The following is a 15,426-nucleotide window of genomic DNA, read 5'->3' on the forward strand; positions in this document are numbered from 1 at the left end:
TTCATGAATAACTGATAAAATGGAATGCCATTTTATTCCTGTAGCAAACTAAAGGCCATGGGAGTAGTCTGTCTACTTGAAGTGCCAGGACTAAGAAGATACATTGTCTGGACACTTAAACAAAATAAAACCAATTACAAGTCTATAATGTAAATTGTCTGTTATGTCAGATGAGTAATTCTAAATAAATGGGATAAAATATTCCTATCTGAAAAAAGCTTTTGTTGGTTGGTCTAAGTTTTATAATCTATGATCATTGTTGAATTTTAATACTACAGATGGAAGCTTCAAATCAACACACTTTTATTTCTTATTCTCTTAGAAACATTGATAGTTGGGAAAAATCTCCATTATACAGTCAGTCCTCAACAAACAGGGTCTTAACTACATGTCTTTGAGAGAGAAAGTTTCTCATGTTTTAAGCTTTGTGAACTTGTGTTAGTCAGAGTTCATGTCACTCATTCCTGTGATATATCATTTTGTTGCATTTCAACAGGAGATTAAAATTGAACAACACTGGCAAAGTGAGCAAGCAAAGAAATGTAACTTATTTCAATTATGTCATGTTAAGTGGCCAGTTGGAATTTTCACATATTGCTTTAAATTATAAACAGTGAAAATCAGTGTGAACTGCAAGGTATATTGATTTTCATTTGTTAAGCGAACAATGTGACTTGCACATGAACTATTTTTATGCATTTGAATCTTTGTTATTGAAATTTAGTCTCTTGTTCTTTCAACTATTTTTATACAATTTTTCAAAGTTATTTTCCATTTACCATTATTACAAAAGATTGACTTTATTCTCAGTGTCGTATAATCCTTGAGGCTGTCTTACACCCGAAAGTTTGTAGCTCCCTTCCCCCCACCTCTTTATTCCCTCTCTCCTACTAGTTTGTCTCTGTATCTGTAAGTCTGCTTCTTTATTGTTGTATTCATTAGTTTGTTGTATTTTTTTAGATTCCACATGTAAGTGATATCATACAATATTTGTCTTTCTCTGTCTGATCTGTTTCACTTAGCATAATGCCCTCCAAGTCCATCCATGCTGTTGCAGATGGCAAAACTTTATTCTTTTTAATGGCTGAATAGTGTTCCATTTGGAGAAGGCAATGGCACCGCACTCCAGTACTCTTGCCTGGAAAATCCCATGGACCGAGCCTGGTAGGCTGCAGTCCATGAAGTCGATAAGAGTCGGACACGAGTGAGCGACTTCAGTTTCACTTTTCACTTTCATGCATTGGAGAAGGAAATGGCAACCCACTCCAGTGTTCTTGCCTGGAGAATCCCAGGGATGGGGGAGCCTGGTGGGCTGCCATCTATGGGGTCGCACAGAGTCAGACACGACTGAATCGATTTAGCAGCAGCAGCAGCAGTGTTCCGTTAGGGGCTTCCCTAGTGGCTCAGATGGTAAAGAATATGCTTGTAATGCAGAAGACCTGGGTTCAATCCCTGGGTCGGGACGATCCCCTAGAGAAGGAAATGGCAACCCACTCCAGTATTCTTGCCTGGAGAATTCCATGGACAGAGGAGCCTGGCCGGCTACAGTCCATAGGGTTGCAAAGAGTCAGACACAACCGAGTATTCCATTGTATACACGCTCTCACATTTTCTCTATCCAACACTTAACGTTGTTTCCATGTCTTGCCAATTGTAAATAATGCTGCTGTGAAAAATAGGGTGCATGAATCTTTTTCAGTTAGTGTTTTGGGGTTTTAAAAGCATATTCAACAGTGGCTGGGTCATATGGTAGTTCTATTTGTAGTTTCTGAGAAACTTCCATACTGGTTTCCATGGTGTGTGAGTTAGTCACTCAGATGTGTCTGACTGTTTGTGACCCCATGGTCTGTAGCCCACCAGACTCTTCTGTCCATGGAATTCTCCAGGCAAGTATATTGGAGTGGGTTGCCATTTCCTTCTCCAGGGGTTTCCATAGTGATTGTACCAATTTACATTCCCACTAACAGAACACAAGGATTCTCTTTTCTCCACATCCTCCCAGATTTGTTATTTGTATTCTTTTTGATGATAGCCATTCTGACAGGTGTGAGGTAATATCTCATTATGGTTCTGATTTCCATTTCTCTGTTGATTAGTGATGTTAAGCATCTTCTAATGTTCATATTGGTTGTCTACATTTCCTCTGGAAAATGCACAATATATTCAGTTCTTCTGCTCATTTTTTTCTTCCTAATTTCTTATTACCATAGAAGTAACATAACACATTCCTACCCATTTTTTAATCAGGTTACTTGTTTTTTTTGATGTTGAGTTATATGAGCTGTTTATATACGTTGGATATTAATTCCTTATTGGTCATATCATTACTCCAAATAATTTTAAATTCTTTAAGTATCATTGTACTATCTAGTTATCCTTTAGGTTATATATAGACACAAAAATATCATTAGTTAATATTATAAATTAATGACATTATAATCCTTCAACTGGAAGTGTTACATATTATTCTTCTATGTGAACTTTGAGTTAATTAGGAGAATTAGGACTAGGTCCTGATCCCTCTGCGCACGTTTAAGGGTCAGTTGAATTGAGCTTCTTTAACACATTTCATAAATAATTTTATTCAGACTCTTCATGCTTATTTTCAACATCAAATCCTTCATTCAAGGTATTTAATTCATCACTGAAGCTACCTTCTGTGTTACTTAACATCATTTGTCAAAGTACATTATTGTCACTTCCAACTTTTTGAAATACAGCCCTTTTTTGAATGTAAGATAAGATTTTTATTATTAAAAACTTAATCCTAAATCACAAGAATTATTTTCATGCCATCAGGTCAGCTGGTTTTTGTTTGTTTTAATCTTTTTGAAAGTTATCTTTAAAAAATTTCTTTACAACAGTGGTCCTAGGTCCAAGCATCAACATCACCTTGCAACTTGTAAGAAATTGTCATTCTCAGACTTTACCCAGATTCACTAAATCAGAAACTCTGGGGAGGTCCCAGCAAACTGGGTTTTAATAAGCCCTGTAAGTGATTCTGTGGAAAAGGGAATGGAAACCTACTCCAGTGTTCTTGCCTTGGAAATCCCAAGGACAGAGGAGCCTGATGGGCTACAGTCCATAGGGTCGCAAAGAGTTGGACAGGACTTAAGCGACTTAGCATGCAGCAGCATAGCTGATTCTGATACATGCTACAGTTTAAGAACCACTACTTTACAACAACATCTAACTGTTGCAAATATGAAGTCATTTCCTTAAAAATAATTTAGCTAAAGTGTGTGTGCCTCTTTTTTCAAACTGATTGTGCTGCTATAGAAAGTGTTCGAGAAACACTCCAACCATGTTATCTAAAATAATGATTCTGGTTACATCCTATCCCTAAACTCTGCTTTATTTTCTGTATAACAAGGTCTTGGTTTTGTTCATGATTGACTCCCCAACATCTTGAATGGTGTCTGGTCCTATTTGAAATGAAATTATTGTGATAATTTCAGGCTAACATGTCTTCATGATCTAGGCTAGATCACACAGCTGAACATAAGCTCAAAGAATCATGGAGAAAATGGCTAAGATTTGGTTCAAAGCTGTTCTCACTGATGTTTTCTACTAAACCAGCAACAAGCAGTAACAAGAATTCATACCATGGAAGGAACATAAGGACATATATTAGTGGGCACAGCTCCCTTCACTGCTAATATAAGCACTCAGTCATTGGGTGGTTAACATCCCAAAGAAGTAAGGAAAATACCAGGTCAAGGAAGCTGTGGTGTGTGGGCTCATTCAGCTCAGGGAAGGGCCCCAAACCACCGACCACCTTACACGGAATTCTTGATAAGCCTTATAATTTTTTAAATTCGAGGCATAAGACAAGTAGAAAAATACATATAGTTTTTTAACTTTTCTGTCATTGAAGCTAATGCATTATGAAAATACTAATTGAGTGGAGAGGAAAAGAACTTTTAACAAGCTGACTGTTTCTCGAAACAAGTTAAAGCATTTTGTTTTTGTTTTGTTTCCTCTGATGCTGAACTGCAGTGACTTCATATTTAAGCTGATACAAAGAATTCTGAACCATCCAGTATATTTTTTGAGTCCGTTTGTTAGACAAAGTATGAGGAAATGTGCTCTGTCACCTTTTTGTTTGTTTTCCAAATGGCCATTTCAGTGTAGATAACAGTACACAGGATAAACTGGAGAAGCAGGTTCTGCCACTCCGCCCAGCTCACCTGTTTGTTACCTGATCACTCCATTCAGAATAGCATTCAGATGGCAGAACCAGCTATGTGGTGTAACAGGGTTGGAAACATGCCCAGGCTGAGCCCCCAAAGACAAGAAGTAGCCCTCATGATGAGGACTGTGGAGGTGGGGACAAATCACTGCTTGACATACTCCACTCACAAAATTTCACAACAGAATAGGAAAAGGAATGGCACTCAAAAGGGAATAAACAAAAGGCAAAGTGAAGGCATCGGTAACACCCCCATTTTTCTTAGAAGATGAAGCCAAGAAATATGAAACATGAATGTGTACCCTAGTTTTATCCATGGAATTCAAATAAATAGTTTTACCAAGATTTCCACACTTGATTTCTACCAAAAAAAATTAAAATGAACACGTTAAAATACATTCTTTTTCACGTGGGATATGCCATTTTCTTTAAATGTTTTTTTACTAAGAAAGCTTGCTTTTTCTGTGGTTATTCTGTTTAGACAAGTAAAACTATATTATTCATATAAATATTTATCATAAATCTTACAAAATTATAAGAATAATCATTACAAACAAATGTGTTTAGCACCTGTTTTTGCTAAAACCCATTGACTCAGAATCTGCACTTACCTGTTCTATTGCTTGCCCTGAGACAAGTGATTAGAAATTCTTAATCCTAACCTCTCCTAATTTTTTATTCCTTCAGCTACAATGAAAAGTTTCAATAGTAGCGAAATTAAATGTTCTTCATGGATCAAGGGAAATGAGTGATGTATTGAAACTGTTCACCCAAAGACCTGGCTTCTGGACCTACAATCTTTGAAAAAAGTAGTGAGAACACTCAGAAGGTTCGCATGACGCCTGTGATTGTAGAAAATTACTTAATTTCTTCCAATCTCCTTTTGCTTCCTGTAGAAGTAGGGCATTATGTAATTAAGAACAGCTAAGATCATGACTGCAGCCATGAAATTAAAAGATGCTTAGTCCTTGGGACAAAAGTTATGACCAACCTAGATAGCATATTCAAAAGCAGAGACATTACTTTGCCAACAAAGGTTCCTCTAGTCAAGACTATGGTTTGTATGGATGTGAGAGTTGGACTGTGAAGAAAGCTGAGCGCTGAAGAATTGATGCTTTTGAACTGTGGTGTTGGAGAGGACTCTTGAGAGTCCCTTGGACTGCAAGGAGATCCAACCAGTCCATTCTAAAGGAGATCAGGCCTGGGTGTTCCTTGGAAGGAATAGAAAACTAAAGCTGAAACTCCAGTACTTTGGCCACCTCATGCGAAGAGTTGACTCATTGGAAAAGACTCTGATGCTGGGAGGGATTGGGGGCAGGAGGAGAAGGGGACGACAGAGGATGAGATGGATGGATGGCATCACCGACGTGATGGACGTGAGTTTGAGTGAACTCCGGGAGTTGGTGATGGACAGGGAGGCCTGGCGTGTTGCGATTCATGGGGTAGCAAAGAGTCGGACACGACTGAGTGACTGAACTAAATTGAAGTGGTTTTTAGGTCCCCTTCCAGCTCTGAAAAGTACATAATTCAAAGCTGCTAAAAATAAATACTTTAAAATTGACTGATATATGCACACACACACATACACACGGTTTCGCTGTGAAAAGGGGAGGGACTATACAGTATTTTACAGAACTTTACAGTGCATCAGTATCAAAACGTTTTACGTTCTTGTTCCTGGAAAAAAAAAAAAAGTTTCAGGGTGGTATCGATCCTGCAGAGGGAGTTCTGAGAAACCAGGTTTCAGCTACCCGCGTTTAGCTTCCAGGCGCTTCAATCTGCATAGAGGCAGTGTTTCGGAGGACCTCATACCAGCTCAACTGGGGATCCAGCGGAATTTGTAACCCCCGTTGGCGGTCCGGATGGTGAAGGCATTGCCCTGGGGGAAAGCAAGGGTGCGGATGGTGCTGTGGCTGCGGATGGGGGTGCTAAAGGAGCAGCCCTCCTCGAGCTCACTGTGGCTCAGGTTCAGCGTGCTCAGGCTGCAGTCTGTGCGCAGCCCCGGGAAGGCGCCGTGCAGGTTCCCGGGCCTGCGGTCCAGGCTCTGGGGCTCGGGCTGCAGCCGGAGCCTCTTGGGATCGCGGCTCTGCAGAGCTTCATCGCAGCGCTCGGAAATCTCCCTCAGAACGGCGTCCACTTCCGCGCAATCCTGTCCCGCAGCGCTGAACAACTCCTCCAGGCTCCTTTTGGCCGTCGCCTTGAGCAGGAAGGGCTCGGCTGCCGCCCCGGGATCCCGGGAATGGGTGATCATCAGCTTCTACAAGAGATGAGGAGGAGCGCCGCCCTGGGACCAGCCAGACTCGCCTCTGATTGGCTCTCGAAGGAGGCCTGGGCTAACTTCCAACAGCGCGACTCGGCAGACCCCTGCGAGTGACTCAGAGAGCTGCCAGCGGTCCTCTCCTTCCCTCGACCCTCTCCGAGTCCCAACACTGGGAGCAGGGTGGGGGTGAAGGGTACACAGGAGTATTTCCGACTTATGCAGTGTTCTACACGCCCGCGCCCCACTTACATCCAGCACCGAGGCCAGGTGCCGGGTCCGACTGGCTAGTTCCTTCAGTTGCAAATTGCGCTCCTTCAGGGAGGCGATTTCCTCCTGTTTCTGGGTCAGCGTCGCGTGCAGCTGCAGGAGGGGACCCAAACATCGAGTTGTAGGCTCCCGTGCTCTCTCTCGTCTGTACACTCGGCAGGAACTGAACCCAGATCCTCACGTCTAATCAGAAACTTGGGGGCCCAAGAACGTTTACACTGGTGAGAATAATCAGTTTTTATTACAAAGCACTTAGAATGTTTCTCAGTAAATCCTCCGTATAGTGATGAGGAGTGCTGACTTGGGCAACAGGCAGATACAGATTCTGCCTCCGAAGTTCAATCTTCTTGTACCTCAGTTTCCTTATCTGCAAAGTGAGGCTGGTAAGAGTATCTAGCTCAATGTCTGTGGGTATTAAATGAGGAAAAGTAAATGGGTAAGCGCAATACTAGGCATATGGCCCTCAATAAATATTGGTGGCCCTAATAAAAATCCGGTGGGTAGGATTTCTCCCACTTAGGGACGTTGTAAACTGAGCCAGTGGAGGAATAGCAGCTACTTGGACTGATCCACTGGTTCTAACGTGCCAACAGGGCACATTTCTGCACCTGCAGCCTCCACTTCGTCCCCGAGCACCATGCCCTGCCCCTAACCCAGGATTCCTAAACGCCAGCCCAGTGTCCCTACTTGATTATTCTCGATGAGCGCGTCCCCCAATGCCCTCTGGTTCTGGTCGGCCACCTCCTTCCAGTACTGCTCTGGCGGGGGCACTTCAGGTGGGCTCAGCAGCGGGGAGAGACAGGGACCAAATGGCAGGACGTCGCTAGGAGAGAACGGGAGATCTCCACCCGCCAGGGAAGGCGACATCAAAGAGGATGAGTCTGATGAAGAGGAAGAGAGGGAGCTGGGTTTGCAGCCTCAGACTCGCGCCTGGCTAACTACAGGGGCAAAATGTCACGATGGGTGTAGGGTTTATATAGAGATTTTTCTTTATTGATAAATCAACCCTCACTCTGCAATCCCCACGATTCCCAGGCCCTTCTTGATATCCTGTACACTTTCAGCAGGTGCTCAATAAATGCCTGTTGAGACGCTCTACACTGAACCTCCACAGTGGCTGGGGCAAACTTGTCTGATGTCACCCAAATCCACTACTCCGCACACTCCTGTCACCCAGGCTCTCCTAGCCACGTCACAGCTTAAGGCTGGGCTCTCTTCCAGAAGTTGCACTGGCAAGTGGAGAAAAGGCTATCTATAGCGATCCAGCGATTCATCTTCACCATAAGGAAAAGGGAGGGGATCCCCTAAATATGGAAGAGCCTGACACTTTGATGAGTTGCTGGCGAGTTGTTAATAGGTACACAGTTTACCACCTTCAGGGCCACGAAATTCGAACTTGTAGGATTTGAGGGGTGGAAGACACCCCCGCTTTAATTTTACTGCAGAAACTGCACTTGCCTGCAATGAGATTATCCACAGTGTCTCTGAAATCCTGCAGATCGAAGTCCGCTGCCGTTTGCAGGGAATGGCTCTGAAATAAACCAGAGGTGAAAACTAGTTAATGTTAAGCCTGGGGGGTCTAGAACACTTCCTAGACGGTCAGCTAACCTCTGGGACTCGGTGGCAGGTCTAAGCCCAAACGCATTCACAGTGGAAACTTATACCTGAAAATCAAAGTCCCGCCTGAGGCGCGGAATCCAGGAGGCTTGCACTGCCATGGTGGGGAGAGGGACACTCCAAGTGGGGACCCTGCTGCGAGGGTCCGGCCAGGCGCTGAAACTGTGTTCAGCTCACCTCCGCCGCCTAGTGAGGCCGCAGACCTCCAGCTCAGACTTACCTCTCACAGACCAAGGGGCCACAGCTCTAAGAGCTGGGAGCACGGTGTGCAAACACTCCGTCCTTGCTCCCAAGATCTGCCAGCGTGCAGGGGCATCCAAAACAGTAACTCCAGGCCACATAACCCGAGAAGGCTCAATCACAGCTAAACCACCCGTCCCCACCAAGAAAAGGAAAAGGTCGGCTAAGACATGATGGGCTAAGGATGCTATGTGGAAAGTGCCTCTGTTCAGCATGCAGCCGGCGTGGTCCCTATTGCTGTTTTGCTTCTCAAAAAGTTGGAGTTGACTTTTCCCCGTCCAGCGTGATGCACCTCTAACATTGTGGACTGGACGCTCTCCTGGGTTCCTGCAATGTGTCTGGGTGAGTGAAACCAAAGGGTACGGTAAATGCTGGCTGCCAGGAAATTTCTTATTCCCTTAATTCGCGGACAGAGCTGACAAAACTCTTATACGTTGATTTTCTCTGTTAATTCTCACAGCAGTTCAGGAAGCTAGCAGAGATCAAGAAGTGATTCCTCCCCTGATGGAGAAGCTGAACTCAGAGAAATTGAGTTGCCCAAGCACCCAACTTTGAAATAGTGAAACTGGAGCTTCTGCTCCAGAATGCTGGTGCCTATTTCAAATCCTCTTTCCTCTACCCCTCGTTGCCTCTAGCTTTTATTTCTTTTTTTTTTTTTTTTTTTTTAGGAAAGCCTGGCTTCCAATGAAGAGCTCGGGGAAGGGGAAAGAGGTCCCTAAAGGGGCATGATCTGAGATGCGTCCAATACGCCCACCAGAAATATCTGTTCTAATGATCTTTGTTCTATCATCTTTTTTTTTTTTTTTAATTCCTCTGGGTTAATCTTACTCGTCTCCCAAAAGCCCATCTTAACCATTCAGATACTTCTGAGAAGAGGAGCTTAATCTGAAGTTGAAGTGTGAAAGTGAAAGTCACTCAGTTGTGTCCTGCTCTTTGCAATTCCATGGACTACACAGTCCATGGAATTCTCCAGGCCAGAATAAGTCAGAGCTTAATCTGACTCTAACTTCCAAAGAATGTACAAGTTATCCATTTCCTTCAGGGAGGAGAAGTCTAGCACCAATTGAAATCTGAGATTGTAAAGGGAAGGCAGCTTAGCAAGGAAGGACTGAGGGCCCCAGACAGATCCTGAAGCACAGATTCTTCCCTGGTTGAAAGAGTCAGAAATGAGGCATTTTCCAAGGGCTAAAATGTCTCCCTCTTAGTAGAGAAAAGCTCTTACCACAAGAAGACTGGAGGCCACCTAAGGGAATGGTGCCCAGGAAATGCTTTCTCCTGTGCTACCCCAGGTCTTGGCCCATTCTGGACCCCAAACACTTCTAGAGCACTTCCTCTCTGTGTCCACTTTCCCCAACAGGAAGGAGAAATATAACCAGAGTGTGTACTGGCCAGAGGGTTCCCCTGGAGAGTCTTCCTCTGGGGATGTATCTCCTTCTGCACCAGCTCTGCCTTCCCCAGGACAACTGCTGGATCTCTTGGGCCATCTGGCAAGAGCTCTGCCCTTAAAACTCTCTGAAACTCAAAGGAGACATGGGCTGACTTTGGTTCGGTTCGTGGGCTCTGGTTTGTGGGCTTAATCTTTGGTGCATGCTGTGCCAAATCGCTTTAGTCGTGCCTGACTCTGTGTGGCACTATGGACTGTAGCTTGCCAGATTCCTCTGTCTATGGAATTCTCCAGGCAAGAATACTGGAGTGGGTTGCCATTTCCTCCTCCAGGGGATCTTCCTGACCCAGAGGTTGAACCTGAGTCTCTTATGTCTCCTGCATTGGCAGGCGGGTTCTTTGCCACTACTGCCACAATCCTAGGTAGTTCAATGATATTTCTGTGGTTACTCTGTTACTATCTTCCCAATTAGATAAAAACCTGGCACTTCTCCAACACAAACAGCAGGGGGAAAAAAAACTAAAACAGAACATGATGTCAAATTTAAGTTCTGTATATATAAGCCAAAATTCAGCAAAAGCCTGCTTTTTCTCTTGCAAAATAAACATGTTGGAGTAAGGGAGTTATGTAACCCTCCGGGTCAGTTGAATGATGCTCCTGTATTGTTTTTTTTTTTTTTTTTAATCTGAGCATCCAGACTCTAAGAGAACAAGAGAATAAATAGCTTCTGCAGGGCAACGCCCACTTTTCCTGCCTTCCTAGTCTCTACTCTCAGTGGCCACCTACCCCAAGTCTCCCTGGGCTCTGGCCCAATTTTAAGAGGCACTTAGACCCTGGGACACTTTGTTCCACCATCCCAATCACAGTTCTAGGAGGTGGTCATATCCTCTGGAGAGTTCTATACTCTCATGTCCCCAGCACCTGCTGCCAGGAACCTGGAACTGGCTCTTCTTGTAGGTGCCATCTAGCTAGGACCTCCTGTCCTTCTGGGCACTTCATATCCCATCAGTGAGCCAGGCTTCTGGTCTCAGCCCTGGTGAGTGGTAGGAATGAGATGGAAGTGAGAGGATAGGTTTTCTTGGGGGAAATGCCTCTTTCCCCCATGGGAGTGACAGTAGCCTTTGCAGAGGGTGAAAAGGACTTTTATAAAGTGCCCATCTGCTGAAGGGCCATCTCTGTAGAGAACAACGTTTTCAGTCAGATTTCTTCAAATCCTTTGTTACTCTTCCGGCTTCCTCCAAATGTAAATTCTCTTCGTTTTTTCCGGTCTCGATGGAGAAGTTATTCTCCAATCTCCACACTCCTTAGACATCCAGGGAATGAAAATAGTTACTGAATGACCCGGAAAGGCATGTTGGAAGGACAGAGAGGACGCGCTGATCTGGTGCCCAGAGCGCAACTGTGCTCCCACCCACCCACCTGATCTCTCGGTGTGCAACCTCCGAGTTGCTCTACCGCAGCTCCAAGGAATAGATGGGGAGGAGAACGGGAGACCCGTCTGGCAGGGGAGCCCTCCCTGTGCAGAGTTGGTCAAAACAGCTCTGAGAATGGAGCCACCGTTAACATACTAGGAGGGAGGAGGAAGTTCCTATTCTCGCGGTTCGGATTCCTGCAGGACATCTCTCCCTGCTAACCAGGTGTTCCTGTGCTCCACTCCCCAAACGGCTCTTTAAGGAAACTCGGGAAATAGAACTTTGGGCTGAGAGGCAGGGGGCATTCCACCAGGGGAAGTACCTGTGAGGCGGCTGAGTCACCACCAGGCGGCGGGTCGGACCCAAGAAACGAGGAGCAGTCAGCGAGGTCCTGCAGGTCTATGGTGGTGAGCGCTGCGCGGCGAGAACCCGAGACACGCGCCGGGCGGACCCTGAGCCTCCCGCAAGGGCTAGCCGCGGGCATCGCCGCCAGACATTCCGAAACCCCAGGTTCTTTTGAGCCTCGCGCGCCCCACCCACCCGACTTGGGGAACTCGAGGGGTCGAGCAGGGACCACCGTGCTCACCTGGCAGTGCAGGGGTCTCGGCGTCTGGGGGATCCTCGTACACCGATACCCGGTTGCAGCCGCTGCTACCGGGAAAGAACTTCCGCGGAGGAGCGAACTAGCCGGGCACAGAAACGGTGAGCGCGGGTCAGCCCTGGGGCCGGGAGCGTGCAGACCCCGCCCGGCCCCGGCCCGTTGGCCCCACCTTCCTCTCCGGCTTCCCGGGCTTGCTGATGGGCCGGCCTCGCGGATCCAGCATCCTGTTGGGGCAAATGCTGTCGAAGGCCCGGCGACCCGCCGCGGTCGCCCCGCACTCCTGCATCCTGCCTCCGGGTCCGCTTCAGGCCCGGAGCCCCGCGCCGACTTCTCGGAGGCGGCGGCCCGGGCCGGGATGGCGACTCTACACCCAGCGCTCGGGAGGCTCTGAGGCCGGCCAGAAGTCGGGGAGGCGCGTGGTCGGGGTGGGGCAAAGGAACTACAGTGGAGGTGAGGAGGGAGGGCTCGGTGGAGAGGGGGGGACGCCGCGCGGGAGGGGCGGCTCGCGCCGGAGCGCCAGAGGTGGCGCCTTCAGCCCCGGACAATCTGCACTTTGGCGGAGGCGTTAAACCCAACCTGGCAACGCGGCTTCCCCCGGGAACTGCAGCGCGGGGCCGAGGCCCGCGAGCGCCCTTTAGGCTGGCATTGGCGCCGCAGCCTCCCGGCCGCGCCAGACAAGAGAGAAGGGGAGGACATCCCCTACTGGTCCCTAACGCTGGGTACAGCCTTCCCGCCTACGGACGGCGGGAATGGGAAAGTCAACGATTCTGATTTCATTTTCTTCCTCCCCCAGCCACAAGGCACGAAACAAACTTGGAGCGTCCATCGCCAAAGCCAGAGCCCAGCATTTGCCCCGCCATGTACGTAGGATTTGGTGGGGATGTAGAATTCCAGCGGGGACTCCCTAGAATAACCCCAGATTACGGAAGGGCTGGAGGAGAGCCGTCTTGGTGCTGACTTTACTTTGTCTGAAGCCTAGAGCCCTTCCCCAGACCCGTACCCCGCACTTTCTCAGGCAGCAGCACCTGAACATAGACTTTACAACAGAGGGTCGCATGTCTCTACAGCCCCAAATCCCCTAAAACCCAGGTCTCTCCCACGGAAGCCCCAGCCACCTCTCCAAGCACTTGGCCACTTTTCGTACAACCTGCTTCGACTGCTCTGCGGGAGTCTTGGCTCCTCTTTCCCAAGCTGGAAGCCTCTCCCAGGAAGGGGCATCTTCAGCTGCTTGGGTGAGAGGTCTCTCTCAGGACCACTCTTACGTCCATCCAACTTGAACAATCATCTGAAGTTGAAATCTTTGTGACCCTCCATTGGGCGCTTTGTTGATGTCTTATACCTCACAGGAGTAATGCAAGATCCTCTTTTAAAGGGCATGATCCTCTTCTATTTGCACCTGTTATCTGGATTCCTACACAAGATTGCCCTAACAGAGATGGAAAGCAACCTAATGATATAATTAGAAGAGACTTAGAGACTGACCCACCTATAGATGCAGGAACCCAGTGAGGTCAGCCAGATAGAGGTGGTGTGGTATTGCTGATGGCGAGGAAAAAGCTCTGGCTTTAGGGTCGGAACCCAGGCTCCGCCAGATCCATGAACCCTAGTTCTTTTGAAAAACCATTAAACCAAAACACTAACTTCAAGAGAGTTGCTGTGAAGATGAGACTGTTTATGTAATGTGACTGGCACTTGGTGTGGATAAATTAATGCTGTTTTGAGAAGCCTTTTCAGCTGCATTTCCAGCCTCCCACAGCCTGTTGCCCAATTTGTCTCCTACTTCCTCTGGTTCCCAAGTGGCCTAGCCACTAGCTAGTCCATTCCCAGTTCCTATCCTTAATGACTTCCCAGTTTGTAAAAGGATTGGGGAAGCTCTTAGCTGAGTTTCGGGGAGATCTCTACATATCCCAAGATCCAAAACAGGCCCATTTTCTATCATGAGTTCCAAGCTGGCGTAGAAAAATAAGGGTATTCTATTTTAATATGTGCAATAGATTTTCTGTGGCAATGGGTGCTGGAATAGCATGATTATCCTGGTCTCGATGATTTCTGGCACCAAATCACCCATATCAGTCTCAGCTGAGTGATGGAGTAAATGCTGGTGAAGACAATTGCTCAAGTCATTCTTTTGCAGAGATACCCAACCCCTAACACTCGGGCTTAGGGGTCCAGATATATTGGAACTTGGAAGAGATGGTATGATTTTTCTCCTCCTCCTTTTCACCATCACAGACCAGCTTTTCCTCAAACAGCTTGGGGATTACCACTTCCCTTTCCCTGAGCCAAGGAGAAAGTTCCTGGAAAGCACAGCATATCAACCTATCAGGAGAGAAGAGGTCCCAGACGCCTAACGCCTAACGTCAGGTGCTCCTCTCTCTAGAGTGTACATTGGTGCCTAAGAAGAGCAAGGAAGTGTCTCTAAATATGTTTTGAGTTTGCTTTTTATTTATACCATTTGTCATACATTCAGATTTATTCTAAATGCAGTAGAATGACAGTCTATTCCCCCCAACTTGATTTTTTTCTACCATATAGAAAATTTGAAAAACAATGAACAATGGTAGCATTAACATTTTCCTATATTTGCTTTATCTCTATTTTGTTTTCTTTCTGTGTAACCTCCCTTCCCATCATTGTGTAGGCTGCACCAGCCTTCTTGAAGATTTGCTATGTACCAGGCAAGACCTGTGCTGAGGGGCGTGTAGAGAACATCTCATTAAATCTATACCTCAACACTTCCAGGTAAGTGTTACCGTTATTCTCCTTTTTACAAGAGAGACTTAAGCACAGATATATGACTTGCTTAAAGTCACCCAGCAAATTGATCTCAGAGCCCAGATGTTTAACCACTACTTTATATTACCTAATAAGAATCTAGTTTAAGCTTCAAAACAGCCCTGGTGACAGTTGGCCTTTGGGTTCAAGTTAAGAAATTTGCAGGAGGCTACAGATTCAGGGCCTACAGCAGATTCCCAACAGTGAGGATGAAGATGGTGGGACAGCTGTGGAGTCAGAACTCCAGCAAGCCTCTGTCCCATTTTTTTAACTCGATTTTCCGTCTGTAAAATGACTCCTGCAACATGACCAGAGGCAGGGACTGTACTGGCTCTCCAAATACATTCTCCATAGTCCCTATTGAATGGAGGGTATTGAGCAGATCACTTGTCCCACATCTGCCTTGGGGAGAGACTTTTTTGAGCATTTTCAGAAACTGTAAGTGAGAGAAATTGAGTGTTGTGGCAAAGGGTGGAGCTCTGGATTCAGACCCCTGCTTTCAAATCCTGGCTGCTCCACTGTTGTTCAGCCTCTCTGTGGCCGTGTCCTTCTCTGAAAAATGGGATAATAGACTCCGCCTATTGTTGGAGGCATTGAGACAACAAACGCTGAACACTGTGCCTGGTACATGTAAGCGCTGTTACTATTGTAATATTGTTACTGTGGGTTCACATGTAG

At 46.4% G+C, this 15,426-nt stretch overlaps 1 protein-coding gene across 1 annotated transcript; it reads right to left on the reverse strand.

Moving 5' to 3' along the window:
* Window positions 1-2,660: 2,660 nt before the first annotated feature.
* MCIDAS (multiciliate differentiation and DNA synthesis associated cell cycle protein) lies at window positions 2,661-12,417 on the reverse strand. Its single transcript, XM_005887376.2, has 7 exons — window positions 12,143-12,417; window positions 11,959-12,055; window positions 11,695-11,786; window positions 8,178-8,250; window positions 7,407-7,600; window positions 6,702-6,812; window positions 2,661-6,449 (listed from the first exon to the last, which is right to left on the reverse strand). Exons 1-7 carry the CDS (start codon window positions 12,257-12,259, stop codon window positions 6,009-6,011), a joined length of 1,125 nt encoding a protein of 374 aa, XP_005887438.1. The 5' UTR covers window positions 12,260-12,417; the 3' UTR covers window positions 2,661-6,008.
* Window positions 12,418-15,426: the final 3,009 nt, after the last annotated feature.

This window comes from Bos mutus, chromosome 20, assembly GCF_027580195.1.
Source record: "Bos mutus isolate GX-2022 chromosome 20, NWIPB_WYAK_1.1, whole genome shotgun sequence".
NCBI lineage: Eukaryota > Metazoa > Chordata > Mammalia > Artiodactyla > Bovidae > Bos > Bos mutus.

Bases quoted from the DNA above. Each gene is read 5' to 3' on its own strand.
- MCIDAS (XM_005887376.2), bottom strand. From the start codon at position 12,259: ATGCAGGAGTGCGGGGCGACCGCGGCGGGTCGCCGGGCCTTCGACAGC. The intron at 6,813-7,406 runs GTAGGGACACTG...CCCCTCCTGCAG, and splicing joins CGCTCATCGAGAATAATCAA to CTGCACGCGACGCTGACCCA. The intron at 6,450-6,701 runs GTAAGTGGGGCG...CATCTCTTGTAG, and splicing joins ACCTGGCCTCGGTGCTGGAT to AAGCTGATGATCACCCATTC.